General features: G+C 39.7%; 1 protein-coding gene across 2 annotated transcripts in view; it reads left to right on the forward strand.

Moving 5' to 3' along the window:
- Positions 1-22,006, forward strand: part of ABCA1 (ATP binding cassette subfamily A member 1) — a 155,649-nt gene extending 133,643 nt beyond the window's left edge. For both annotated transcript variants that reach the window (XM_089682623.1, XM_089682622.1), the window contains 7 exons: positions 700-806; positions 1,345-1,486; positions 3,421-3,555; positions 5,479-5,582; positions 5,865-5,957; positions 7,979-8,222; positions 16,883-22,006. In XM_089682623.1, the coding sequence (XP_089538749.1) occupies positions 700-806; positions 1,345-1,486; positions 3,421-3,555; positions 5,479-5,582; positions 5,865-5,957; positions 7,979-8,222; positions 16,883-17,023 (966 nt within the window). In that variant the 3' untranslated portion in view covers positions 17,024-22,006. The remainder of the gene's footprint in view (positions 1-699; positions 807-1,344; positions 1,487-3,420; positions 3,556-5,478; positions 5,583-5,864; positions 5,958-7,978; positions 8,223-16,882) is intronic.
- The last annotated feature ends 2,671 nt before the right edge of the window (positions 22,007-24,677 follow it).

A 24,677-nucleotide genomic window follows, 5' to 3' on the forward strand; every position in this document is an offset into this window, starting at 1 on the left:
TATTTATTTGCAAAACTTTATAACATAAATTAAGAAAAGTGCATTTTTTTTCAAAAGTTTCAGGTTTTTTTTGTTTTATTTAGCAAAAAATAAAAAACTCAGTGGTGATTAAATACCACCAAAAGAAAAGTTTATTTGTGTGGAAAAAAATGATTAAAATTTCATATGGGTACAGTGTTGCATGACTGCGCAATTGTCATTTAGTGTGACAGCGCTGAAAGCTGAAAGTTGGCCTTGGCAGGAAGGGGGTATAAGTGCCTGGTATTGGAGTGGTTAAGTCAGTGTATTGGGGTTGATTTACTAAAACTGGTGCAGCTTTGCATAGAAACCTGTCAGCTTCCAGGTTTTATAGTCAAAGCTTAACTGAACAAGCTGAAGTCAGAAGCTGATTGATTTTTGTGCACAGCTGCACCTGGTTTTGCACTCTCCAGTTTTAGTAAATCAACCCCATTGTCTGTATTTAACATTTTCTCAAGTATAGCAAAAGCTTTATCTTTGTAAGAACACATTTAAGGCACACATAAATGTACTTGCTTAGTTAATACATATATATAGCATTTTCCACCTTATCACATATCTTTATGTGAATAGCTGGTATTGTACAGCTGTATGTAAAGTCAAAAAAAGATAAAAATTGTCAGTAAATTGTAATTGTGAACGTGTTGCACTAGAGCTTACCTGATGCTGTGTTACTTTTAGTGCTTTGGCCTGCTAGGAGTTAATGGTGCTGGTAAAACCACTACTTTCAAGATGCTTACTGGAGATACTGATGTGACTGCTGGGGAAGCCTTCCTGAAGAGTCACAGGTGAGTAAGGAGCTTATCTGTAAAACCGACACAGCAGTCTACAGTAATGCAGGCCATAGATGGGATTATTCGTTCGGCCGATATTCACACCGTTAGTGGGGCAATGTCGTCGGACGATATTCACGGTTCTTCTCGTTTCGTTTTATCGGTCATGCTGGAAAATCTATGAAAAACGGCATTGGTGGCAGCAACGACCGATTTTTCGTTTATCGGCCGACAATTCGGCTGATTAACGTCCTGTCTATGACCTGCATAAGGCTAACAGTGTATGCTTAGATTTTGTTTATTTTCGGTAGAGAATAGGGTACTGTTTAAATGCACCCCTTTAAGGGTTGATCCACACAAAAGTGAAATATTCCTTTTACTAAGTGCCTATTATATAATCTATATCTGTGCAGCTAATACAGCAGAGCAGCGAACTGTTTTTCTTGTAAAGGCGTGATGTATGTAACATGAATTTTAGGAAACATGCCGATAAGCTTGCATCATTGTAATGAATAATATATGGATCACTAAATAGTTTATCTTTGTTTTGCAGCATTCTATCTAACATCCAGGAAGTCCATCAGAACATGGGGTACTGTCCTCAGTTTGATGCTATTAATGAGCTGTTGACAGGGAGAGAACACCTGGAGCTTTATGCATTACTGCGTGGTGTACCTGAAAAGGAGGTTTGCAAGGTAATTAAAGATAAAGCAGTGGGCATCTGTAATAATCTCAATGTCCATTTTTTTGGTTGATCTAGTAGTGTAGCCCTACCTCTTGGGTAGTGGTTGAGTTTTGATTATTTACTTGTATTCTGTCCCAGATCAGAAGTGTCAGACTATAAAGCTATTGTGTCTTATACCTGAGCAGATATACAGACACTTGAAATTGTCATATATCAATGGTGCTATCAGGATTACATGAGAGAACAAAACAAAAATATCAGAAAACCATTTTCCCCTCATCTAGTAGTCCATCGAGAAGGTTTGTTGTCAACATTGCACTCAGGCAGGAGAGTCAGCCTCTAAGGGTCCATGGCATGACTTTCAGCTGACATTTCTGCTCTGATAGGGAGATATTATTGTAGATTTACTAAAGCTGGAGAGTGCAAAATCTGGTGCAGCCCTGCATAGAAACCAATCAGATTCCAGTTTTCTTTTTTTTGTTGTTAAAGCTTAACTGAACAATATGAAGGTAGCAGCTGATTGACTGTCATGCACAGCCAGGTCCGGACTGGCCATAGGGCACACCGCTTCTCCTCCTCTCCCTCTTGCAGGCATTCAGTGGTGGCAAGAGAAAACACATGCTCAGCTTCCTCTGTGTGCTGCCCAGCCACCCCTACTATCTATCTCCTGCTGCCCTGGGCTCCTGTATACTCTCCCCCCCCCCCCCGTGGCCGTCCCCCCCTCATCACCCTCAGCACTGCCGCTGGGTTCCCCTTTGCGTACAGCTGCTGCGGGGGATCTGTCAGGATAGACTGTCCCCAGTGCTGAAAGTTCCCCCCCCACCACAGACAGGAGTGGAGAGAGGAATGCTGGTTCTGCCCCTCCTCTTCCTGCCCTCCCCTTCTGTGTCTGCCCCGCCTACACTCCCCGCCAGTCTTGTATCTCCCCCCCCTTCTTTCTTTCTTTCTTTCTTTCTCTTTCTCTTTCACTCTCTCCTGTCTTTCTTTCTTGCTTTCTTTCTCTCTCTCTCTTTTTCTTTCCTACTAAAAATTGTAAAAAAATTATAAAATATAAAGCTGTAAAAAATGAAATAAAAACCTACTGACACTAGTGGCAGAACTACCAGGGTCACAAAGGTCGTTCTTGTGATTGGTCCCTGGCATTCTACCACCGGGTTCTGCGGAAAGGGTCCCTGGGTTTTGGGATTCTCAGTCCAAAATGCCTGTGCCTATTTTTTGTCCCAGTCTGGGCCTGTGCACACCTGCACCAGAGTTTTCGATCTCCAGTTTTAGTAAATCAACCCATTACAGTTCTTTTCCTGACAAATAGGGCTGCAGTATTATAAGAGTGGTGATTTAGATTTTTACAAATGCCAGTGTGAACACCCTGAGGATTCCAATATTATCGACTCTGTGATTAAAAAATATGTGCATGATAAGAATTTTATTTAGTAAGACCTCTGTATTTTTTTTTAAATAGTTAAAATGCATAACAATGTTTAGCAACTGGCACTGAATCACATTGAAAACCATTGCCTCTTTTCTTTGTGCCTGGGAGCGTGATACTCTCCATAGAGACAGGCCTAACCTAGTGAACTGCAGTGCCAATGTGTGAGATACAGCCTGGCTAGATGGCACATTTCCTCAGTTTTGCATGATCCCAGATGGCATGCTGTCAGTGTTAATAAATTTCACGGCTCACACAAAGCCCACTAACCTGAATCACACTGGCAGAAATGATGGTATTTTGAATTAAATTCTGTCCTGGATCCACGGTGTATAACTGATTTAAATTTTACATTTAAGATACCTAATTAGGTTACCATTAGCACTGGCCTATACATTGCCTGACAAGATAGGCAAGTGTGCTGTCTTTGATTGGTACTGGTAGTTGTGAATATTCATGTCTTGGCTTATTCTCTGCAGCCACAGGAATTTTGACATTGTCTCTTTGTGTTACATTAGGTTGCTGAATGGGCAATACGGAAGCTAGGACTAGTGAAATACTCCGAGAAATGTGCTGGGGGCTACAGTGGTGGGAACAGGCGTAAATTATCTACTGCTATTGCTTTAATCGGAGGACCACCAGTGGTTTTTCTAGTAAGTAAACACTCTTTAGCTATATCCAACACACTGATACATAATGATACACTGGTTACATATTTAAATGCATTGTTTATTTGGACCCTCACGTTACCTAATTTTGAAAAAACCAAAGGAGAATATACAGAATTTTTAAAATCAGTTTGCAACATGTAGAGCAGGGGTAGGCAACCTTAAAGAGGTGGAGATCTACCTGAACAACATGGGAGAAGTCAAAGATCACTGGGCACAGTGTTTGCCAGTGTCACCTACTCACACCTGATTTAAACCTCTGAATGCAGTACTACCGTGTCACAGTTGCATGCTTTGCACGGCAATCATGGGTTTACATCAGGTGTTAAGGAGGCAACATATCGCCTCCTCACCTCCTGGCAAACAAACTCGGATCACTTTGCAGAGGAGCAGTAGTATCTGCTGCACTTGTGAATGAGTCCTTAGTTGCTTCCGGCAGTCTTAGGGCTCGTTCACATGTAAAGTTGGGGGGGTAAAACCCTGCGTTTGAGTCATAGTTTTACCGCCTCCGATCCCTACCCCCTTTAGCTGCTGAGACAGCAGCCAAAAGTATACACATGTTGCAGCAGGAATTGCACCCCCTGTTGCTTTTGGTAGGTGCTACCGCCTGTCATTTGAGACCCATTCAAGTAAATGAGGCCACTCTGCAAGTGCCCCGCAACTGCATGCTTCTGCAGGGTACAAGGGTTTAAAGCAGGTGGTGAGAAAGCAACCCACTGCTGCCTGTTTCTATTTTTATTGCACAAGGTTGTAGGGCACTTGCACAGTCGCTTCACTGGCTTTAATGGGTCATACTTGGCAGTTGCTACACCCACCAACCATGATAGGTGCGTAGGAGCAGCACTACAGAGGAGACCTCAACTTATGCTCCCTACTACAGCTCCAAATTTATAAGTAATCCCTCTGTATTGCACTCTGTTTGATGCTCTGGGATGACTGGTTAGCAAGCCCAGGCCGAGATCTACCAGTCACCTGACTGAGATCTACTGGTAGATCACAATCTACTGGTTGCTGTCCCCCAATGTAGAGCTTACTTTAGCACAGTTAAATAATTAATTAATAGATTGTGGCTCACTAGTCCTTAGACGTGGTGACTATATTAGTTTCCTTCTTTCAGAGTTTTTTTCTTAGTTTTTCACCTGGTGATCTTCCAGTAACATACTTCCTATCTTAGGGTGACTGCTCACTGTACTGTAAATGTATGGAGGAGCAGCACTTTCTCCCTAGACTTCTACACTTCCCCCTCTTCTCTTCTTCATAATGTACAAGGGAGGAGTTCTGTAGTCCACAGATAGCTGAGAACAATGTAACTGATAAGAGCAGGCAGAAAGTAAAGGAAGTTGTTAGGTATCAAATTTTCTGACAGAATCGACAGGCATTTTGTTTGCATACTTATATAAGATATAACAAAATATTTTTAAGTATATTTAAGCAGGTGGCAAATATGATACGTTCATTTTTTAGAGTTAACACTTTTTCAAATATCTTGTTTTGTTTATAATAATTTTTTATTTTCTGTGTATGTTAAAACATACAAGCATTGTGTCAAAGGCAGATGATCAGTAAATTGTTTTCATAGTGGAATTAAAACCAACATTTTTAAGTACTTTATATGAGATACTGCTAGTGTATTTTTGGAAAAAAATATTTGTGTAGCAACCAATCAGATGCTATCATTAACCTGCAAGAAATAACAGATAATACTAGCTGGTATCTGAGACCAAAGGAGGCACTTGTGCTCATGGTACTTGGATGGTGTATGATATGTACTTTTACATTCTTTATGTATACTGAAATAGTGACATACAAGCCATGCAAGAAACTGAATATTGTTTTAGATACATACAATGAGAACGCTAAGTTTGCTATACATGTACTGTCTTTACAATACGTTCCTGTGTTTTTAAGGATGAACCAACTACAGGCATGGATCCTAAGGCAAGGCGCTTCTTATGGAACTGTGCCCTAAGCATCATTAAAGAAGGAAGATCAGTTGTACTCACATCTCACAGGTTGGTGCTATTGTTTGTATGTAACATTTCAAAGAGCAGTGGGTGAACATTTGTCAGTGTAATATCATCATAGTAAGTGGGCACACTGTAAGCAACTTAAAGTAGAAAATGACATGGAAATATATATTTATATATAAATATTTATGTGTGTGTGTATAAATAAAAAAAAAAAAAAAATATATATATATATATATATATATATATATATATATATATGTCTATGTGTTACATTGCTACATTATTGTGTTATATTGTTAACCTTTCATTTATATTCTTTAACAGTATGGAAGAATGTGAAGCTCTCTGTACAAGAATGGCCATAATGGTTAATGGAAGGTTTAGATGTCTGGGAAGTGTACAGCATCTCAAGAACAAGTAAATAATTTCTTATGCATCTTACGATTGCTAGGCCAAATTACATAGTTACAAAGTCTGGCTGAAAAAAAGACAAACGTCCAGTTCAACCATTAAAAAAAAAATAAGTTATAATCCTATACCCACAGTTGATCCAGAGCAGGGCAAAAAAACCCAGCAAAGCACGATCCAATTTGCTCCTGCAGTAGAAAAAATTCCTTCATGATCCCCCGAGAGGCAATCAGATATTCCCTGGATCAACTTTACCTTTAAATGTTAGTATCCAGTTATATTCTGTGTATCCAAGAAAGAGTCCAGGCCTTTTTTAAAGCAATCCACTGAGCTGGCCAGAACCAACTCCCAAGGGTGTCTATTCCACGTATTCCTAAGGGTTTAGATCTGCTTAGTCTACAAAGTAAATAGATAGCAACTCTGACTTGTCCCAAGTATTAAATGATTATGCTGGGTACACACAGGCCGAATAGCGGCCGATTCAGCAGGAACCAGCCAACATTCAGCCATTGTATACAGCTGTCTATCAGATAGAATCTGTCGAATGGGCATGCTAGAAAACCAGCATCCAGTCAATGCTTGCAGCCAATGGCTGCGAGTGCTGATCAGTGTGGGCTGGCAGAAAGGTTAGCGTCCCCCTGTAAGGATAAAATAGCACAGCGGGGGAGATAAATGCACTAACACCGCTTGCATTAGTATATCGATCTCTCAGGTTTGTTGTTTTTTGTTCAACCCAGTGAGCTGAACAAGAAAAAAACTGCTAGTCTGTAACAGGAGTTACTTCAAAGTTTCACTAGAGTTTCAGGACTCAATCAACTCCTTATATTGCACCAAAATGTGCTATAAACAATGGCTGTGTGCTAAATGTAGGTAAAGCTGAGCTCCTTGTTTGAATGAAGCCTCAGCTACATATAGTATACAGCACTGTGGGGTTGATTTACTTAAAATAGAAAGTGCAAATTCTGGTGCAGCTCTGCATAGAAGCCAATCAGCTTACAGGTTTTATTGCCAAAGCTTAAAACGATACTAAAGGATCAGGTTTTTTAAAAAAAAATAACAAACATGTTATACTTACATTTATATTGTAAAGTGCTGAGCAAACTGTTGGCGCTATATAAATCTTGTATAATAATAATAATACCTGCTCTGTGCAGTGCTTTTTTAGCAGCCTCTTCTTGGGTCCCCTGCTGGTGCTCCTGTCTCCTCTTTCCTGTCAGGTGTCCCCATAGCAAGCAGCTTGCTATGGGGGCACCCGAGCAGGCACATTCCCGAGCCATTGCTCCATGTGTCCATTCACACACGGAGCTGCGGTAGATCTCATTGGTTCACTGGCTGGTTCAATGGCTCCCGCTGTTGTCTCAGCCAATGAGAAGTCAAAGACCCGTGACAGCCAAGGTTCTTGTACACATCGCTGGATTGCGATGGGGCTCAGGTAAGTATTAGAGGGGGCTGGGGGCACAGCTGCACACAGAAGGCTTTTTACCTTCATGTACAGAATGCATGAAAGGTAAAAAACCTTGAGCCTTTACAACCACTTTAATTGAACAAGCTGAAGTTAAAAGTTGATTGGCTACCATGCACATCTGCACCAAATTTTGCACCCTTCAGTTTTAGTAAATAAACCACTGCATTTTTACAGTGCACACTGCCGCTGCAGCTACTGGTGAAGTAAATAGTTTACTTGGACCAAACAAACTATGTAAAGTAAAATGAAACCTGGAGATCAACTTTAACTTTAGCAGCCAAACAGGTCTCAGTTTGCTAAAGCCATATTTTTGAGTGCTGCCCTTTGTACATTGCTCATTGCCCTGTTGACTTTTTGAATAAGCCTACATATCTGTACATTTGCACATTCTTTTTTTTCCTTAAGCTCTAATACGCAGATCCAGCTTTACTACATATTTGTCCAGATTTCACAATGTAGAATTAAAAAGTAGTTTACAATCTTTGTTCACTGTGCTATTTTCTTTGATCTTGATGCCTGTATATATTGTGACAATAAAAGAGTTCTGATTCTTCTTATCTGACAGGTTTGGAGATGGGTACACAATCATAGTACGGATAGGAGGTTCAAATCCAGACCTAAAACCTGTGGAGGATTTCTTCAGCCATGCCTTCCCAGGGAGCGTGTTAAAGGAAAAACATCGAGGAATGCTGCAGTACCAACTGCGGTCCTCACAATCTTCCTTGGCTAGGATCTTCAGCATCCTCTCCAAGAACAAGAAAAAACTTCACATTGAAGATTATTCAGTTTCTCAGACCACTCTTGACCAAGTGAGTATCTATGTGTGTAATACTTTGTATGTGTGTGTGTGTGTATATATATATATATATATATATATTTCTATTTATTTAAAAGGAGTTTAATATTGTCATACCATCAATCAGGTAATTGTAAGTCAATATTTCTGATCAGATTACGACTTAAAGATGGTCTTTCTGCATGGACAAGCTAAATCTTTTGTCTCTGGTCCTATGCAGTGTTTGCTGGTACTATCTTGTACAATGTCATAGTGTCTTAGTTATCACTAGCTGACTGGCACCACCTAGTGTATGCAGTAAAATTTGCACTAAAATACGATGTAGTGCTTTACAAACGGCATTGTCCACAAATAACCCTTATGAAAGGAAAGTGAAAATCTGTCATTTTTTTTTAAAGATAGGACTCTACTACCCTTCTTTTAAACTATTAGATATTTACAGTATACACGTTTATTTATTACAAGTACTTATATAGCACTGTCAATTTACGCAGCACTTTACATATACTACCTACATCAATCCCTGCCCTCAAGGGGTAGGGACTGATGTAGGTAGTATATGTAAATATACTACCTACATCAGTAGGTAGATACATTCTACCTACTGATGTAGGTAGATACATTCACATCAGTCCCTGCCTTCAAGGAGCTTACAATCTAAGGTCCCTAACTCACATTCATACATACACATACTAGAGCCAGTTTAGACAGGACCACCTACCAGCATGTCTTTGGAGTGTAGGAGAAAACTGGAGTACCCAGAGGAAACACACAGGCACTGAGAGAACATGCAAACTCCATGCATGTAGTACCATGGTTGATATTCGATCAACTTGTTGACATGCCTGTGGAAGGCAAGTTATTGGATGGATTAAGGTAGAATGGGGCTCTAGACAAGGTAATAGTTTTGCACCCCCCCATCCCTTTGATCAACATTAATCAAGATATTAATAGGTACAGAAAGTCTGACCGATTTGCAGGGTCTGTACTGGCATGGCCCTATTAGTTTCACAAATTCCTAGAAATGTATTCTTCTCTGTGAATTGACAGGCAGCTTTGACCAGGTGCACTATCCACCTGGTTTACTGCAGATGCATGGAGGTTGTAGCTGGTCCCCCTGGACATATACCTGGCCCCAGGCTTCTACCTAAGTTGCCTTGTTAATAATCTGGTTTTGTTGAAGTTTCGAGAAGAAAACATGACATCCATTTGACAATTATTTGGCTAAATCTATGAGCTGACTAAATGTTTTGCTGCTCGTTTGAATAAATATAATAAGAACTAAACTATTTGGGAAACTGCAGTGCAGTTTGAAAGTTGCTTGCATGTGGTCACAGATTGCCTCAAACAGTTGCACAAACATTTGTACAATTCACATGTATTCCTTTGTCAATAATAAGGGATCAACATCATTGTGATTCATAGCGGACAACAGTGACATTGCAGTACTAATAAAAAAAAGTTGAACTGGCTTGTTGGACTGATTGTAGCATCCAACTTAAGGTGGCCAAGTTTGCAGCAATCACTAAAGTAATTTATCCCTAATAATTATTGTCTTAAAGTAGAAGTCCACTCCAATACTATGTAAGCTTAAACCTGCTCCCACCCCCATTCTAAGCCCTGTAAAGGAAAGACGCTTACACTGACCTATTCTGAAGGAGCTCCGATCTGGCTACATGATCTCTCTGGTGGCCAGCTTCAGTGTAGAGGAGAGATCACCAACAATGGCTACAGTACCTGAGTAGTGACATCACCCATAGGCTTACTATGGGACATCCATTGTTGGCTGTCTCTCCTCTACAGAAGCAGACACTAGGAGCTGATCAAGTGACCGCACTGAGAATAGGCAAGTATAGACATCTTTCCTTTACAAGATAGTATTGGTGTTTGAAGCAGGGTAGAAGAAAGTTTAAGCTTCTACTGTATTTGACTGCACTTCTACTTTAAATAATTGTTGCATGTTAACAATGTCACCTTATGTTCAAAATGAAAAAAAAAATTGGTTAATGATCATCCCCAATATCTATAAAAAGTGGTGGGGGGGGGGGTTTGTTGTATGTGTAGAGATATCCTTGCGTTGTGTTTATTATTAAAGCAAAGTTCATAACTTTCCCCCTCCAAAATAGGCACTGTGGCAGCTCAAAATACCCACTGACCATCCATTTTCTAAATGAGAGGCACTTTTGAGTTGCACCAATTACAGGCCTACCAGCGCTCACAGCCAGAAGAAAGAATCTGTCTTCTATTTTCAAAAGAACACAAGTGCCCATGAATGCTTCTGTGCACACTCATGCACTATATTGCCAAAAGTATTGGGACACCTGCCCTTACACGCACTTGAACTTTAATGGCATCTTGGTCTCAGTCTGTAGGATTCAATATTGACTTGTCCCACCCTTTGCAGCTATAACAGCTTCAGCTGTTCTGGCAAGGCTGTCCACAAGGTTTAGGAGTGTGTCTTTGGGAATGTTTGATCATTCTTCCAGAAGCGTATTTGTGAGGTCAGGCACTGATGTCGGACGAGAAGGCTTGGCTCGCAGTCTCCGTTCTAATTCATCCCAAAGGTGTTCTATCGGGTTGAGGTCAGGGCTCTGTGCAGGCCAGTCAAGTTCCTCCACCCCAAACCTGCTCATCCCTGTCTTTATGGACCTTGCTTAGTGCACTGATGCACAGTCATGTTGAAACAGGAAAGGGCCTTCCCCAAACTGTTCCCACAAAAGTTGGGAGCATGAAATTGGACAAAATGTCTCGGTATGCTGATGCCTTAAGAGTTCCCTTCACTGGAACTAAGGGGCCAAGCCCAACCCCTGAAAAACAACCCCACACCATAATCCCCCTCCACCAAACTTTACACTTGGCACAATGCAGTCAGGCAAGTACCGTTCTCCTGGCAACCACCAAACCCAGACATGTCCATCGAATTGCCAGACAGAGAAGTGTGATTTGTCACTCCAGAGAACACATCTCTACTGCTCTAGAGTCCAGTGGTGGCGTGCTTTACACCACTGCATCCGATGTTTGCATTGCACTTGGTGATGTAAGGCTTGTATGCAGCTGCTCGGCCATGGAAACCCATTCCATGAAGCTCTCTATGCACTGTTGTTGTGCTAATCTGAAGGCCACATGAAGTTTGGAGGTCTTTAGCTATTGACTCTGCAGACAGTTGGCGACTTCTGCGCACTGTTCACTTCAGCATGCACTGACCCCGCTCTGTCATTTTACATGGCCTACCACTTTGTGACTGAGTTGCTGTTGTTCCCAGTTGCTTCCACTGTGTTATAATACCACTAACAGTTGACTGTGGAATATTTAGTAGCAAGGAAATTTCACAGATGGACTTATTGCACAGGTGGCAACCTATCACGGTACCACACTTGAATTCTCTGTGCTCCTGAGTGCAACCCATTCTTTCACAAATGTTTGTAGAAGCAATCTGCATGCCTATGTGCTTGATTTTAAACCTGTGGTCATGGAGGTGATTGGAACACCTGAATCCAATGATTTGGAGGGATGTCCCAATACTTATGGCAATATAGTGTATTTACATGCAGCCACATAGCAGCATGCAGTGGTGGGGCCAGTTTACATAAACACACATTGATCATTCCCAAATTAAGATAGTGAAAGCTTTGTGTGACATTTTGTTAAATAAAAAGAACAACTGAAAAAACCTCCATTGAATAAAAAAATATAAAGTTCCACAGGAATAATAACAGCATTCTTATCATTGTGGTTATTTCTGTGCATTTTTAACATTGCACTTTCATACTTATTTTCAGTTATATACACTGCACATATTTGATAAAAAACAGAGTCATAGACACTACTTCACCATTCTTCAACAAGCTGGTTCCAGAAGGGTGATATGTGGAAGTAGGCCAGCATTCCTGCTTGTTTTATCTTCCACAAATGGATTTATGAATCAGAAGCAGAAACAGTTGCATCATCTTGTTAAAGTATTAATGCAGCCTAGGATCACATGAGAATGTGGTGCGGTAAGCCTGCAATCCATGCACGTTTTCTGCATTCTATTGTGAACCTAGCCTGTAATAACACATTACCAAGAAGCTGCAAGTGTTTCTGCCTCTGATTCATGAATCCATTTATGGAAGATAAACCAACCAGAAATGCTGATCTACAGTGGGGATCGAAAGTTTGGGCACCCCAGCTAAAAATTTGTATTAATGTGCATAAAGAAGCCAAGGAAAGATGGAAAAATCTCCAAAAGGCATCAAATTACAGATTAGACATTCTTATAATATGTCAACAAAAGTTAGATTTTATTTCCATCATTTACACTTTCAAAATAACAGAAAACAAAAAAATGGCGTCTGCAAACGTTTGGGCACCCTGCAGAATTTATAGCATGCATTGCCCCCTTTGCCAAGCTGAGACCTGCCAGTGTCATGGATTGTTCCCAATCATCGTCTGGGAAGACCAGGTGATGTCAATCTCAAAGGTTTTAAATGCCCAGACTCATCTGACCTTGCCCCAACAATCAGCACCATGGGTTCTTCTAAGCAGTTGTCTAGAAAACTGAAACTGAAAATAGTTGACACTCACAAAGCTGGAGAAGGCTATAAGAAGATAGCAAAGCGTTTTCAGATGTCAATATCCTCTGTTCGGAATGTAATTAAGAAATGGCAGTCATCAGGAACAGTGGAAGTTAAAGCAAGATCTGGAAGACCAAGAAAAATATCAGACAGAACAGCTCGCAGGATTGTGAGAAAAACAATTCAAAACCCACGTTTGACTGCACGATTCCCTCCAGAAAGATCTGGCAGACACTGGAGTTGTGGTACACTATTCCACTATAAAGAGATACTTGTACAAATATGGTCTTCATGGAAGAGTCATCAGAAGAAAACCTCTTCTACGTCCTCACCACAAAAATCATCGTTTGAACTTTGCAAATGAACATATAGACAAGCCTGATGCATTTTGGAAACAAGTTCTGTGGACCGATGAGGTTAAAATTGAACTTTTTTGCCGGAATGAGCAAAGGTACGTTTGGAGAAGAAGGGGCACAGAATTTAATGAAAAGAACCTCTGTCCAACTGTTAAGCATGGGGTTGGATCAATCATGCTTTGGGGTTGTGTTGCAGCCAGTGGCACAGGGAACATCTCACGAGTAGAAGGAAAAATGGATTCAATAAAATTTCAGCAAATTTTGGATGGTAAGTTGATGCCATCTGTGAAAAAGCTGAAGTTAAAGAGAGGATGGCTTCTACAAATGGATAATGATCCTAAACACACCTCGAAATCCACGGAGGATTACATCAAGAGGCGTAAACTGAAGGTTTTGCCATGGCCTTCACAATCTCCTGACCTCAACATAATTGAAAATCTATGGATAGACCTTAAAAGAGCAGTGCGTGACAGACAGCCCAGAAATCTCAAAGAGCTGGAAGACTTTTGTAAGGAAGAATGGGCAAAGATACCTCAAACAAGAATTGAAAGACTCTTGGCTGGCTACAAAAAGCGTTTACAAGCTGTGATACTTGCCAAAGGGGGCAGTACAAGATATTAACTCTGCAGGGTGCCCAAACTTTTGCAGACGCCATTTTTTTGTTTTCTGTTATTTTGAAAGTGTAAATGATGGAAATAAAATCTAACTTTTGTTGACATATTATAAGAATGTCTAATCTGTAATTTGATGCCTTTTGGAGATTTTTCCATCTTTCCTTGGCTTCTTTATGCACATTAATACAAATTTTTAGCTGGGGTGCCCAAACTTTCGATCTCCACTGTACTTCCATATATTATCCCACCCACCACAGCCCTGGAGATCTACAGTGGGTGTCAGTGCAAGGCGATGCAATTCCTTTGCAAGTCATATGTGGATCATAGTGTGACCTGAGCCTAAGGTGCACATTTGCCAAAAGCCTCACTGTCCTCAGCATAGGCTTTACCTGAGAATGTATGGATGTCAGTCACAACATAGAATCTTATAAAAACTGTGTTTGGAACATCTGTATTATGACAGGTTGTTGCTAGCTAGAATAGACTAATGCTGACCATACATGACTCAAATCTTGGCCAAATCCTGCTGAATCCACCAAAATTCCAAGTGTGGCCTTGTTGGTGGTAGACTGCTTAACAAATTCTTTTTCAAAATCCAGGTGAAAAATTGTCGGCCAAACAGTGACTGCGTCCAGTCAGATTCAGTCATGGTTCAAGTATTCAGACACCCAGTCAAGGCGTGTTTAGAATGGATTGGGGAAGGGGGGGGATACTTGATTTATTTTTTCCTCGTTTAACCCACAGGGCTAAATGAGAGAAATGAATTGTGTATTGCTAGCCTTTAGACCAAGTACTTAGAGATAGCAAAGTAAAAAAAGAACTATAACATTTCGGTGAGAGGTTTATAAAGGCAATTTGTAGTAATTTCAGTGCTTTAGTTACTCATATAATTAGCATGGCATAAATGTTCTTATCAATGCATGTTGTTTTAAAAACCTTGTATAGAATATTTATACATATATGAACACACAGTGTGTGCGTATATATATATATATATATATACATACATAAATATATATATTGCGCAGCATAACATAAATGAGTACACCCCAACAGATTTGTCAGAAAACCTTTGCTTTCCTTTCAGAATCAACATTTTCTATGAGACACTATACTACAAAATACTCCCAAAAATGCGGGCAATTGATTGCAAACAAGATTTGTTAATTTGCACACCCAAAAGAGTATTTTTTGTAACAAATTCATTTAAGACCATGTTGTAAAAATGAACACACCCCAATGAAAGCCTTATGCAGGCCATAGACGGTTGTTTATCGGCCGAATTTTCGTCCGTACGAAAAATCGGCCGATATTCACGCTGTTAGTGGGGCCGGCCCGTTGGCCGTTTTTCGCGGATCTTCTCATTTATTTTTATCGGTCATGCTGGAAAATCCATTTTCATGGACATGGGTGTCAGCATCGGCAACGTGGCCGACCGATTTTTCGTTTATTGGCCGATAATTCGGCCGATAAACGGCCCGTCTATGGCCTGCATTGGGAGCAAAGCTAAATTTTAGACAAAAAAATCCTAATTAACAAGAATTCAGCTACAGGTGAGTCTAATTATTCATTAAACAGGTGTCCAGCAGACATTTGATTATAAAAGGGCGTTACTTAACAAAGAAAACTTCTTCCCATTTCATGCTGTCAGCAATGGCACCACATGGAAGAGAAATGTCACAAGGCCTGAGAAAGAAAATAATTTCTTTACACATGAAAGGTGAAGGCTACAAGAAGATCAGCAAAGCTTTATTTATCAGTCAGAATACTGTAGCAAAAGTGATATAAAAATTTAACAAAGATGGCCGTCCATGGAAGTTAACACCTCGACAGGAGTGTCTTCTGATGAGAAGGGTAGAAGAAAATCGCCATGCAAGTTCACTGCAGTTAGCTAAAGAAGTAGAATGCCAAACTGGGGTGATTGATTCCCATGACACAATACGGCATACATTGCAGATGAATGGCATGCATTGGTGTAGTCCACGAAGGAAGCCTCTCCTAAAGCCCATGCACAAAAAAACCCACATAGAATTTGCCATGGCCAATGTTGAAAAAGAAGAAGACTACTGGGACTCTGTACTCTGGAGAGATGAGACCAAGATAAATGTTTGTGGAACTGATGGCTTCAAAACTGTATGGCGTCGCAAACGTGAGGAGTACAAAGAAAAATGCATGGTGCCTACAGTGAAACATGGTGGTGGCAGTGTCCTTCTGTGGGGCTGCATGAGTGCTGCTGGTGTCAGGGAGCTGCATTTCATTGATGGCATCATGAATTCACAGATGTACTGCTCTATATTGAAAGAGAAGATGCTACCATCACTCTGTGTCCTTGGTCGTTGTTCACTTTTCCAACATGACAATGATCCAAAACACACATCTAAGGCCAGTGTTGCATTTCTGAAGAACAGGGTGAAAGTGATTTGGTGGCCTAGTATGTCCCCTAATCTAAACATCTATGGGGAATTCTGAAGAGACAAGTTGAACATCACTCTCCATCCTGCATCCAGGCTCTAAAAGAGATCGTTCTTGAATGGAAAAAGATAGATGTTGCAATATGTCGCCAACTTGCTCATTCCATGCCTAGAAGACTTGAAGATTTTGTAATCTAAGTTCTATTATTAACCTTACTTTCATGTAATGAGCTAAACAAATGTACTATAAAACTCAGTTTTGTCAAAATGTTAGAAATTATTCTTATGTTCATTGAGATATTGATTAAAATCTTACTTTTCAAAAGGGGTGTACTCATTTATGCTGAGCACTGTGTGTGTGTATATATATATATATATATATATATATACTGTATATACACACACACAAACAGCCAGCAAAATTTATTACATACACAGGTTCAGCTTCCTAATTTGTGATGCTAAATAGTGGTTGTCATCACAATAGGAGTCTGTCAGTTGTCGGGCACATTGAAAATGATACACTCCCTGTGTGACTGTTGTGAAACGGAGACAGTAACATTCCTTTGTACACTCTATTGAATAATTTACACATTTCTATATTTAATAAAATAACACAATATTGTTAAAATGTAGAAAAGTACATTTCGGTAAATACAATCACTGCTCACTGAAAGCATACCTTTAACAGAATTTTTCCCACTTGCAAAGTAACATGGACTGTTTGTGTTTTCTCTAGGTGTTTGTTAATTTTGCCAAGGACCAAAGTGACGATGATCATTTGAAGGACTTGTCATTGCACAAAAACCAGACTGTTGTAGATATGTCTGTCCTGTCATCATTTCTTCAGGATGAGAAGGTTAAAGAAAGCTACGTGTGACAAGTCAAACTGGATGAGCACAGAGGATTTTTATGAAAGACCTCCCTTGGCCACGGCATGGAAAGTGAATTGAAAGAGATCAGGTCACTAAGACCTGAGCAGGGAGGGAGGCATCATAAACTGGACTACAGAGCTACCACTCAATGCAATGCAAATCAATGCAATGACAGACACAATTCCAGAACAGAGGCAGTGCCTCTTGTGTTGCCTTGTTGTACTGTACAAGTAGAAGACTTGAACTTAGAGGCCAACAGTATGACAATGTGAATCTGTAATGTTGCACCCACTGGATCCTGCCCAAAAGTGGGGTTGATACAACAGCTACAGTGTACATTTTTATGTCTATAATATTCTGTTCCAGGATTGCAACAATCTTACCACTGACAAATCTTGACCAGTTACTATTTATTAATGTATAGGGCTTTGATATGTGTCAGGAAAACCAAACTTGGTTTGTTCAGAAGGACTAGCTTTAATATTCAGGATGTTTATGGGCTTCAGGCAATGTGTTGTCACCACTGAGGCTACCCTGTGTATTTTTTGTATTTGCTTTGTAGCACAGTCCCCAATTTTGCAGTGACTCCTACTAGAGAAGCTATTATCAGCATTTCAGATCAGGCCAGTGTGAAATCGTAATATAAAGGCAGACTGCATCCAGTATTTGTAATTTATTTAAATTATCTAGAGTTTACTATATTCTCAATAATAAATGTTAGTAAATCAGAAACATGAGCCACAACGTATCGTGTGTGGATGCAGACCACAATATAGTACCTTTTCTTATTTTTTTATACTGCTTTAGATCCTTGTTTTCTAAAGTTTTCTGTTCTGTAGCATTGTTACAGGTGTCTTTTTTTTGTTATTTTGGCATTTTACTAATGTCTTTAGAGGTTTTTTTTATTTTAGAATCTCAAGTAATATATTTTGTTTTATTTTGATCATGACTAAAAGTTTACTTTAGGATATTTGTGATCACATGCATTTACCTGCATGAGACATGTTCTTCCTTTTATAAAAACCAATTGCACTCCTCTTGGTACTCCAGTGCATTTCCATCAACAAGCCAAGCATTTGAAATAATAGTCTTTCCATGTGTGAGGCTTAGATATGAGTGCTGTAAGGAAGGTAATCTTAGTTTCCAAAGTATACATCTCAGCCACAATCATTGTAAATTACCCTGGCTATGTTCTTGATGGATTGTGTTCCGTTTTGTCTGTGTGCTACAAATTGTCATATTTCACCCTAAGGAAATCTGTATTGACAGTGAAATAGTTAGCATGTACATTGGATTATATAAAAGGGCAATGTATAGAGCAATTAAGTTTTGGGCAAGATGCAGTAACTGTGTAGCCAGTCAGAATTTCGTTTTCTGTGGTCACATTGGTGAAAGATGAATTCTGAATGATTGCTGTGTTACATCACTTCACTTATTTGCCTTAAACTAGGACTAATTTAAAATCTGAGCCTACTTTGAACAATTAGGGAGGTATTAGGGTGGGTGGTTTGGTAAAATAGATGAGCCCTTGTGATGTGTTTTGTGTCACATGACCTGGTGCTTTGACAGCCATAAACAGGGACGATGACATCAAGGGAGTGTTCAGTAAAGAGAATGAAGGCCCTGGTGATATCATTGCCCACAATGCACATTCTGATGCCCTAATCACCCACCCTCAACTTCCAAAATGCCTCACTAATTGTTATTTTGAGTTTTAGGTAAGGCCTTGCGTACTGCTAATACATGCCTATGTGTAAGCCAACCTTCAGATCAATGCAGGACTCCATTCATAACATTATAGTGTTTTTTGTTAATGTTACAGTCTACACACAAGCAGAAATGTCTCATTTTCAGTCACCATGTTGTCTTTGTTAATCTTGCAGTGTTTAGTGCAGATCTGCTCAGTTTATTTGATCAGTGTAAAAGGATAACTATTCTAGGGAAAAAAATCCTATTGACTCCATATGCCCCATCATAGACCACCAGTAAATCACCCTTCTAGAAATGCCATGGCCTACCTGGCGCAGGGGTGATGAGTTATCTTTTGGGGTGGCAATATATATGGGGGAAATCTGTTCAAATTTAAAGGATTAGACCCCCAACAAAGCTATCTTCATATGACATGTTCACCCACTATGGAGCGCATGTACGCAATCTTCCCGTTACTGTTTCACAATCAATTCTGGGTTATCTCTGTTCATGTCTGCTTTTGCAGAAGAAGTGATTAGACATCAGCTGAACTTTCCAAGCAGCCAGATTCTTGCTTCATACAAGTGGAGCCGCTATTGAGACAATCTCAATTTATTTGTGGCAACCGTTAATTTTGGTTTGGATGGACAATATTACCTCACTAGCAACTGAGCTAGGTGGAAATAAGAATGAAGGTGACACTGGCAGGTTATTGTCACCCAGGTTAACAGCCAACAGGCAACTTTGGAAGGAAAGCCATTTGGTTTTGCTTTTATTGTCAAGAATCCTTCCTAGAAGTTAGGAACCAGAACAAGTTTAATGTACTTATCAATGCAATTGTGATTTTCTTTAACTCAGTCTATGCAAGAAGCATTAAAATGCCCTGCACCTTATGTTTCACAGGGAAAGTTTAATTTTATTGTTCTTTATTGCCTTACCAGTTACCAATATTGCTGGATGATAAGGACAGGTCATCAAGATTTCTGAAATAATTAGTGGCAATTTTCATGTGCCTAAATTATGCCAAGGGTGCAGTGCCAAGTTATCAATATTTCTACCATAATGATCTACTGTAACAGAATATTGATAATGTATTGTTACACTCATATTAGTGCCACGCTTGAACCATGCAGACACCGGTTGTGTGTGGATACATCATCAGGGAACAACATTCAGGTAAAAGCAGAACTTCAGACAATAGTGTGTGCGTCCACATCATGTGTCCCCTTCCTGCCTTCAGCCCACTCAATTCTACACTCTCAGTCTGATTAAGGCTCGGTTCACTGCACCTTGAAAGTTGTGAGACTTCACATTGCAACTTACTTGCGACTTCAGTGTCATGCAACTTTGACTTTGGTTAAAAACCCTTTGAAGTGGGATACTGCTGCATCAAAGTTGCATAGATCAAGACAATCCTTGTGACTTTTGTGATTTTAACATTGCAGCCTATGACATTGAAGTAACACCATAGCCTCAGAAAAGCAGTTCAGGAACTTCATTTTAAAGCGCATTGATTAATACAGCATCCATTATAATGAATGTTTTGACTTTTCATGCAACTTGATGTGTCACAAGTCACGTGATAAGTCAGTGTGAACCAGGGCTAAGGCTACTTTCACAAGGCTGAAAAGGTGCGGATAGTTTGCTGCACTCTGGATGCAGCAAAATTTTGTCATACAAATTGGGTAATTAGTTGCGCCAAGAACTCCACAGAAATGCTGTCCCTGGACGCACACTATCGGTGTCCAGGATCAGTCCAAAGCTCTATTCACGTGTAGCCACTGGGATGAATGATACTAGAGAACAGCAGAGCACAAATCTGACAGCTGCTGGGGGTGGCACACACAGTGTTCAGGCAGCATTTAGTACTACCTGCCACATGAATGTAGTTTTATCGTCTGCAGGAGGAGATGAATGATATAATCTAGAAATTAGTATTAAACATCCATGTTCTAAGGCCTCTTGCACACGGTACTGATGTTTGAGCATCTGCTTTTTTGGACGTAATTTCAGACATTTGTTTTGCGCGTATTCACACACAGTATATTCTTAGGGAAAATTCATTAATATTTATGCTTGTATGCGGCGGAAATTACTGACCAAAAGTGCACATTTTCCTATGGTTTTTCTTTTTTTTTTACTGAAGAATACATTTCGCTTTACGCGCCTGTGTGCAAAGGCACATTGTACATAATAGGCAATATTTTACACTCAGTAAAAAAAGCTTTTTCAAGCTGCAGTGTGCAAGAGGCCTAAAGGTCAGGCTTTTATATTTGTCTGGAGTTCTGCTTTAGGATTTCTTCCCGACAAACGCATCAATGATGTTATACCACACCTAGGTTTGCCATTTGCTGACCACACAATGACCCCAATTTATTAAAGGAATTGAGCGTGTTCACTTTGCAGAGTGATTTTTCATTTAGCTTAGGGAATGTAGTTAAAACCTGCTGACTTCTATCAGCCAATTGTGCAAATAAGAATCCTGTTTTTTTTTTCCCCTTGTGTGTAATTGGCTACTCTTTACAAAGGGTACACGTTGACTAGTTGACTAAGCGAAGTGAAAATTTATTCTGCAGACTTAACATGCTTTACTCCTTTAGTAGGTCTGCCACAGTGAATGGTAGGCTAAACGCACAATTCTTACATTTTTATTGTTTAGGACGCTTATGTAAATCTGGTCACCGTTTGACCCCTATTCATTGTATAGTCATCATGGGATAGCTGTGGCAATGTGTATGTCTGTCTTAGGGTCTAATAAGTCTCCAGCTTTTTTTCTTCAACATATCTTGGTGGGTATTCAGAACGCTTAAACTGGCTCATTGTGTAAAATAACTCTCTTTCCTACTAAGCCAAAAGTAAAAGATCAGTCAGACTTCATATGCCACTAAGTCCATTTTTTCCTGTGTGTGTAATAAGTGGTCTGGGAGCTTTTCCTGCTTATGGAACGTGGCTCCCATTCATAAACATTTCTTCTACGTGATGTGATGTTTGCATACGTTGTTTCACTATTTGGTCCTTCATTCCAAGCACTTTAAGCTGTCTTTAATGGGATCTATTTTTGCACTGGAATACCCATTACTGTTGCATAAAACAGACAGAAAAGAAAAAAAAAATGTTTTACAGTATATTAGATTATAAGTTTAATACTTCTGTTGAAATTTCCATTACTGAAAAAAACAAAAAAAAAAAATTTGTATTGTTATTAACTGTTTAAGTATTAAAATTTGTTTAGATATAGATATGTTAATTGCCTTGTATTAAGTCACAAAGTCAAATAATAAAACAAAAAAAATCTGTGACATTGATTTCTTATTTTCTACACATCATTTGATAAAAGAGATTGAGTTTCTTTATGGAGCTAAATAGATTTAAAATATTCTTCTCTGAATCTTATAAAATATGGTACCCCTGTACCAGATCTGTGTGTAAGCAATTGCAGCAGAAGTGGAAGCGGGTACCTGCCAAAACTAGGTCTCCAATCCCCCCAGAAAATATAATGTGCCAAAAATGTTAGAGAAGGGAGGGAGGTGGAGATAAAACGGAACTTCCCTTTTAGGGTGAAGTTCTGCTTCAAGTACTATGATGGTGTGCTCTATCTTTGGATTTATTAGGGTGCAAGCATCTAATATAGCCATACCAGTAGATGAATCCTGTGGCTGCAGAAAGATACTGCCAAGCTACAGTTTTGTTTTTTTTACATGTATTAGCTGTGGCGAGGTACATTCATGCACAGAACTGGCATAGTTATGCATGCTCCAAGAACATTGGAATTTTTAAGTTTGATAAAGAATAAGGTTGTTTTGCACTTTAAGGCCAGATACACACTTTTGTGATACATTGTTGCACAATTTGTTTTTAATAGACTGCCAATGCAACACAGGACTTTTTAGTGTACTTGCATGTTTTTTTTTATTTATTTCAGGTACTTACATAGCGCCGTCAATGTACGCAGCGCTTTACATACATAATATACATTCACATCAGTCCCTAACCCTCAAGGGGTGTACAATCTAAGGTCCGTAGCTTACATTCATACATACTAGGGCCAATTTAGACAGGATCCAATTCACCTACCAGCATATCTTTGGAGTGTGAGAGGAAACCGGAGTACCCGGAGGAAACCCACACGGGCACAAGGAGAACATGCAAACTCCAGGCAGGAGGTGCCGTGGCTGGGATTCGAACCAACAACCCTAATACTGCCAGGCGGAAGTGCTAACCATTTAGCCACTGTTTCCCCTTTTTCAGCACACCACAATGCACAATTGGTTCACATTGTGCAATACAAGGCAGGTCCATTATGCACTGGGAGGCCTTTAAAAATGAATTGTACCACAGCACAGTTATTGGGTTAGGATGCATTGCGGTATAGTGTGATTAACCATGTGTAACCACAATGCCAAAACATTAATCCAGCCTAGGTTTTGGTAACCCTAAAGGTTATAAAGTGAATAATCATCCCAGTCTTTCACAAGGAAAGATCCCGCTCCAAAAACATAGAAACATCTTCCAAGAGACCTTAATCACAGATGTTATGATAAAGAACCTTTATTTATTAGAGTGGCGTTAAACCCAAAAATTTTAAATATTGTAGTTTATCAATCATTCGATGTGGTGGCTGCATTCATGTTCTGTAGCTTTATTCACCTCTGTTTTAACTTTGCGATCTAGACAGTAACATGTCCACTCTGGATAAAGAAGCACAGGGGGCACGATTGCACGTAGCACTGTCAGTCTGAGGGGAGTGTTAGATGTACTAGCAGATTAAGGTACACTAACAGACTGAAGACAAACTCCAGCTAATACTTTATAGGCAGTAACGGCAAACGTTTTTTTTTCTTTTTTGATAAAGGTTTTACATACATACATAAATAAATAAAACGGATCATTGTAAGCATTCCTGACAGTGTTAAATGGTTTGTCTAAATCTCTGTAAATGAGACAGTCTACCGGAGAGAGCTTGTTCTTTTAAAAAACAACAGACTTACTGGCTAGATCTCTAAATGAAAATAGAAGGAAAAAAAAAACCTAAAAAAGGAAAACTAATATAGCCATCACATCTAAGAAATGGTAAGCTGCAATATAATAAAATGTTTGCCTTTTTGGTTTAATACCGCTTTACGGTGTAATGAAACACTCATTACAGATTGTGCATACTCAGAGCCACCAAAGCATTCATTCTGTGTAGAGTGAAATATACCTGATTGATCCTGCCTTCAGCTGTCCCTCCCATCTTCTCTGTGTCCCCATTGCAGGCAGAGATTATGTAGACCAGCTGGTGAGCACATTCAATTTCTGTTCCGTTCTAAGCTGTTCATTTCCCCTTTTTAGTTATCTGTGCAGCCCATGTGGGTGTATGCACAGAGGTAAATTACACTCACTCTCCTCCATGTCCTCTTATTTCTAAAAACTATGGAGGCAGAATATAGTATGCTGATTGATTGCATTCACTAGGAAACGCACAAAAATATCACTTTAAGGCAAGAAAGATAGATTACAAATTACACTGTTTGAACTAAAGTTATAAAGGCAGGAGGGTTATTTTACATAAGACCTCTTGCACATGCACGCCTGAGCCCATACAGTGAAAATTTTGGTTTAATTCCCCCACGTGAACAGTATTAAGAGAGTTTATGCAAGCATCAGTGTATGCCAAAATACATGCACAGCTTTTCAGGTCTATGGGCATCTGTACCCAGCACCTAGATTTTTCAGGCTCAGGAAATAGGACGGAATATACCTTGTAGGGGCTCAGGTACGTGTGTGAAGAAGGCACTTCTCATCACTGGCAGAGAGCACAACCACAGGCAATTGTGCCATAATGTGTAAGTATGCTGCGCATATTTGCATATTTTGACAATTGCTGCCCAGTCATCCCAGTTTGCTTCATTTTAAAGTGGACTTTCAGGCAAAAAATGATAATCTCCTTTAGATTTTTATGATTAGAGACCTCAACTTTTGTATTATCCA

Source organism: Staurois parvus, unplaced genomic scaffold (genome assembly GCF_062004578.1).
Source record: "Staurois parvus isolate SC_StPar_1 unplaced genomic scaffold, SC_StPar_1.0 ptg000292l, whole genome shotgun sequence".
In the NCBI taxonomy this organism is placed as follows: domain Eukaryota; kingdom Metazoa; phylum Chordata; class Amphibia; order Anura; family Ranidae; genus Staurois; species Staurois parvus.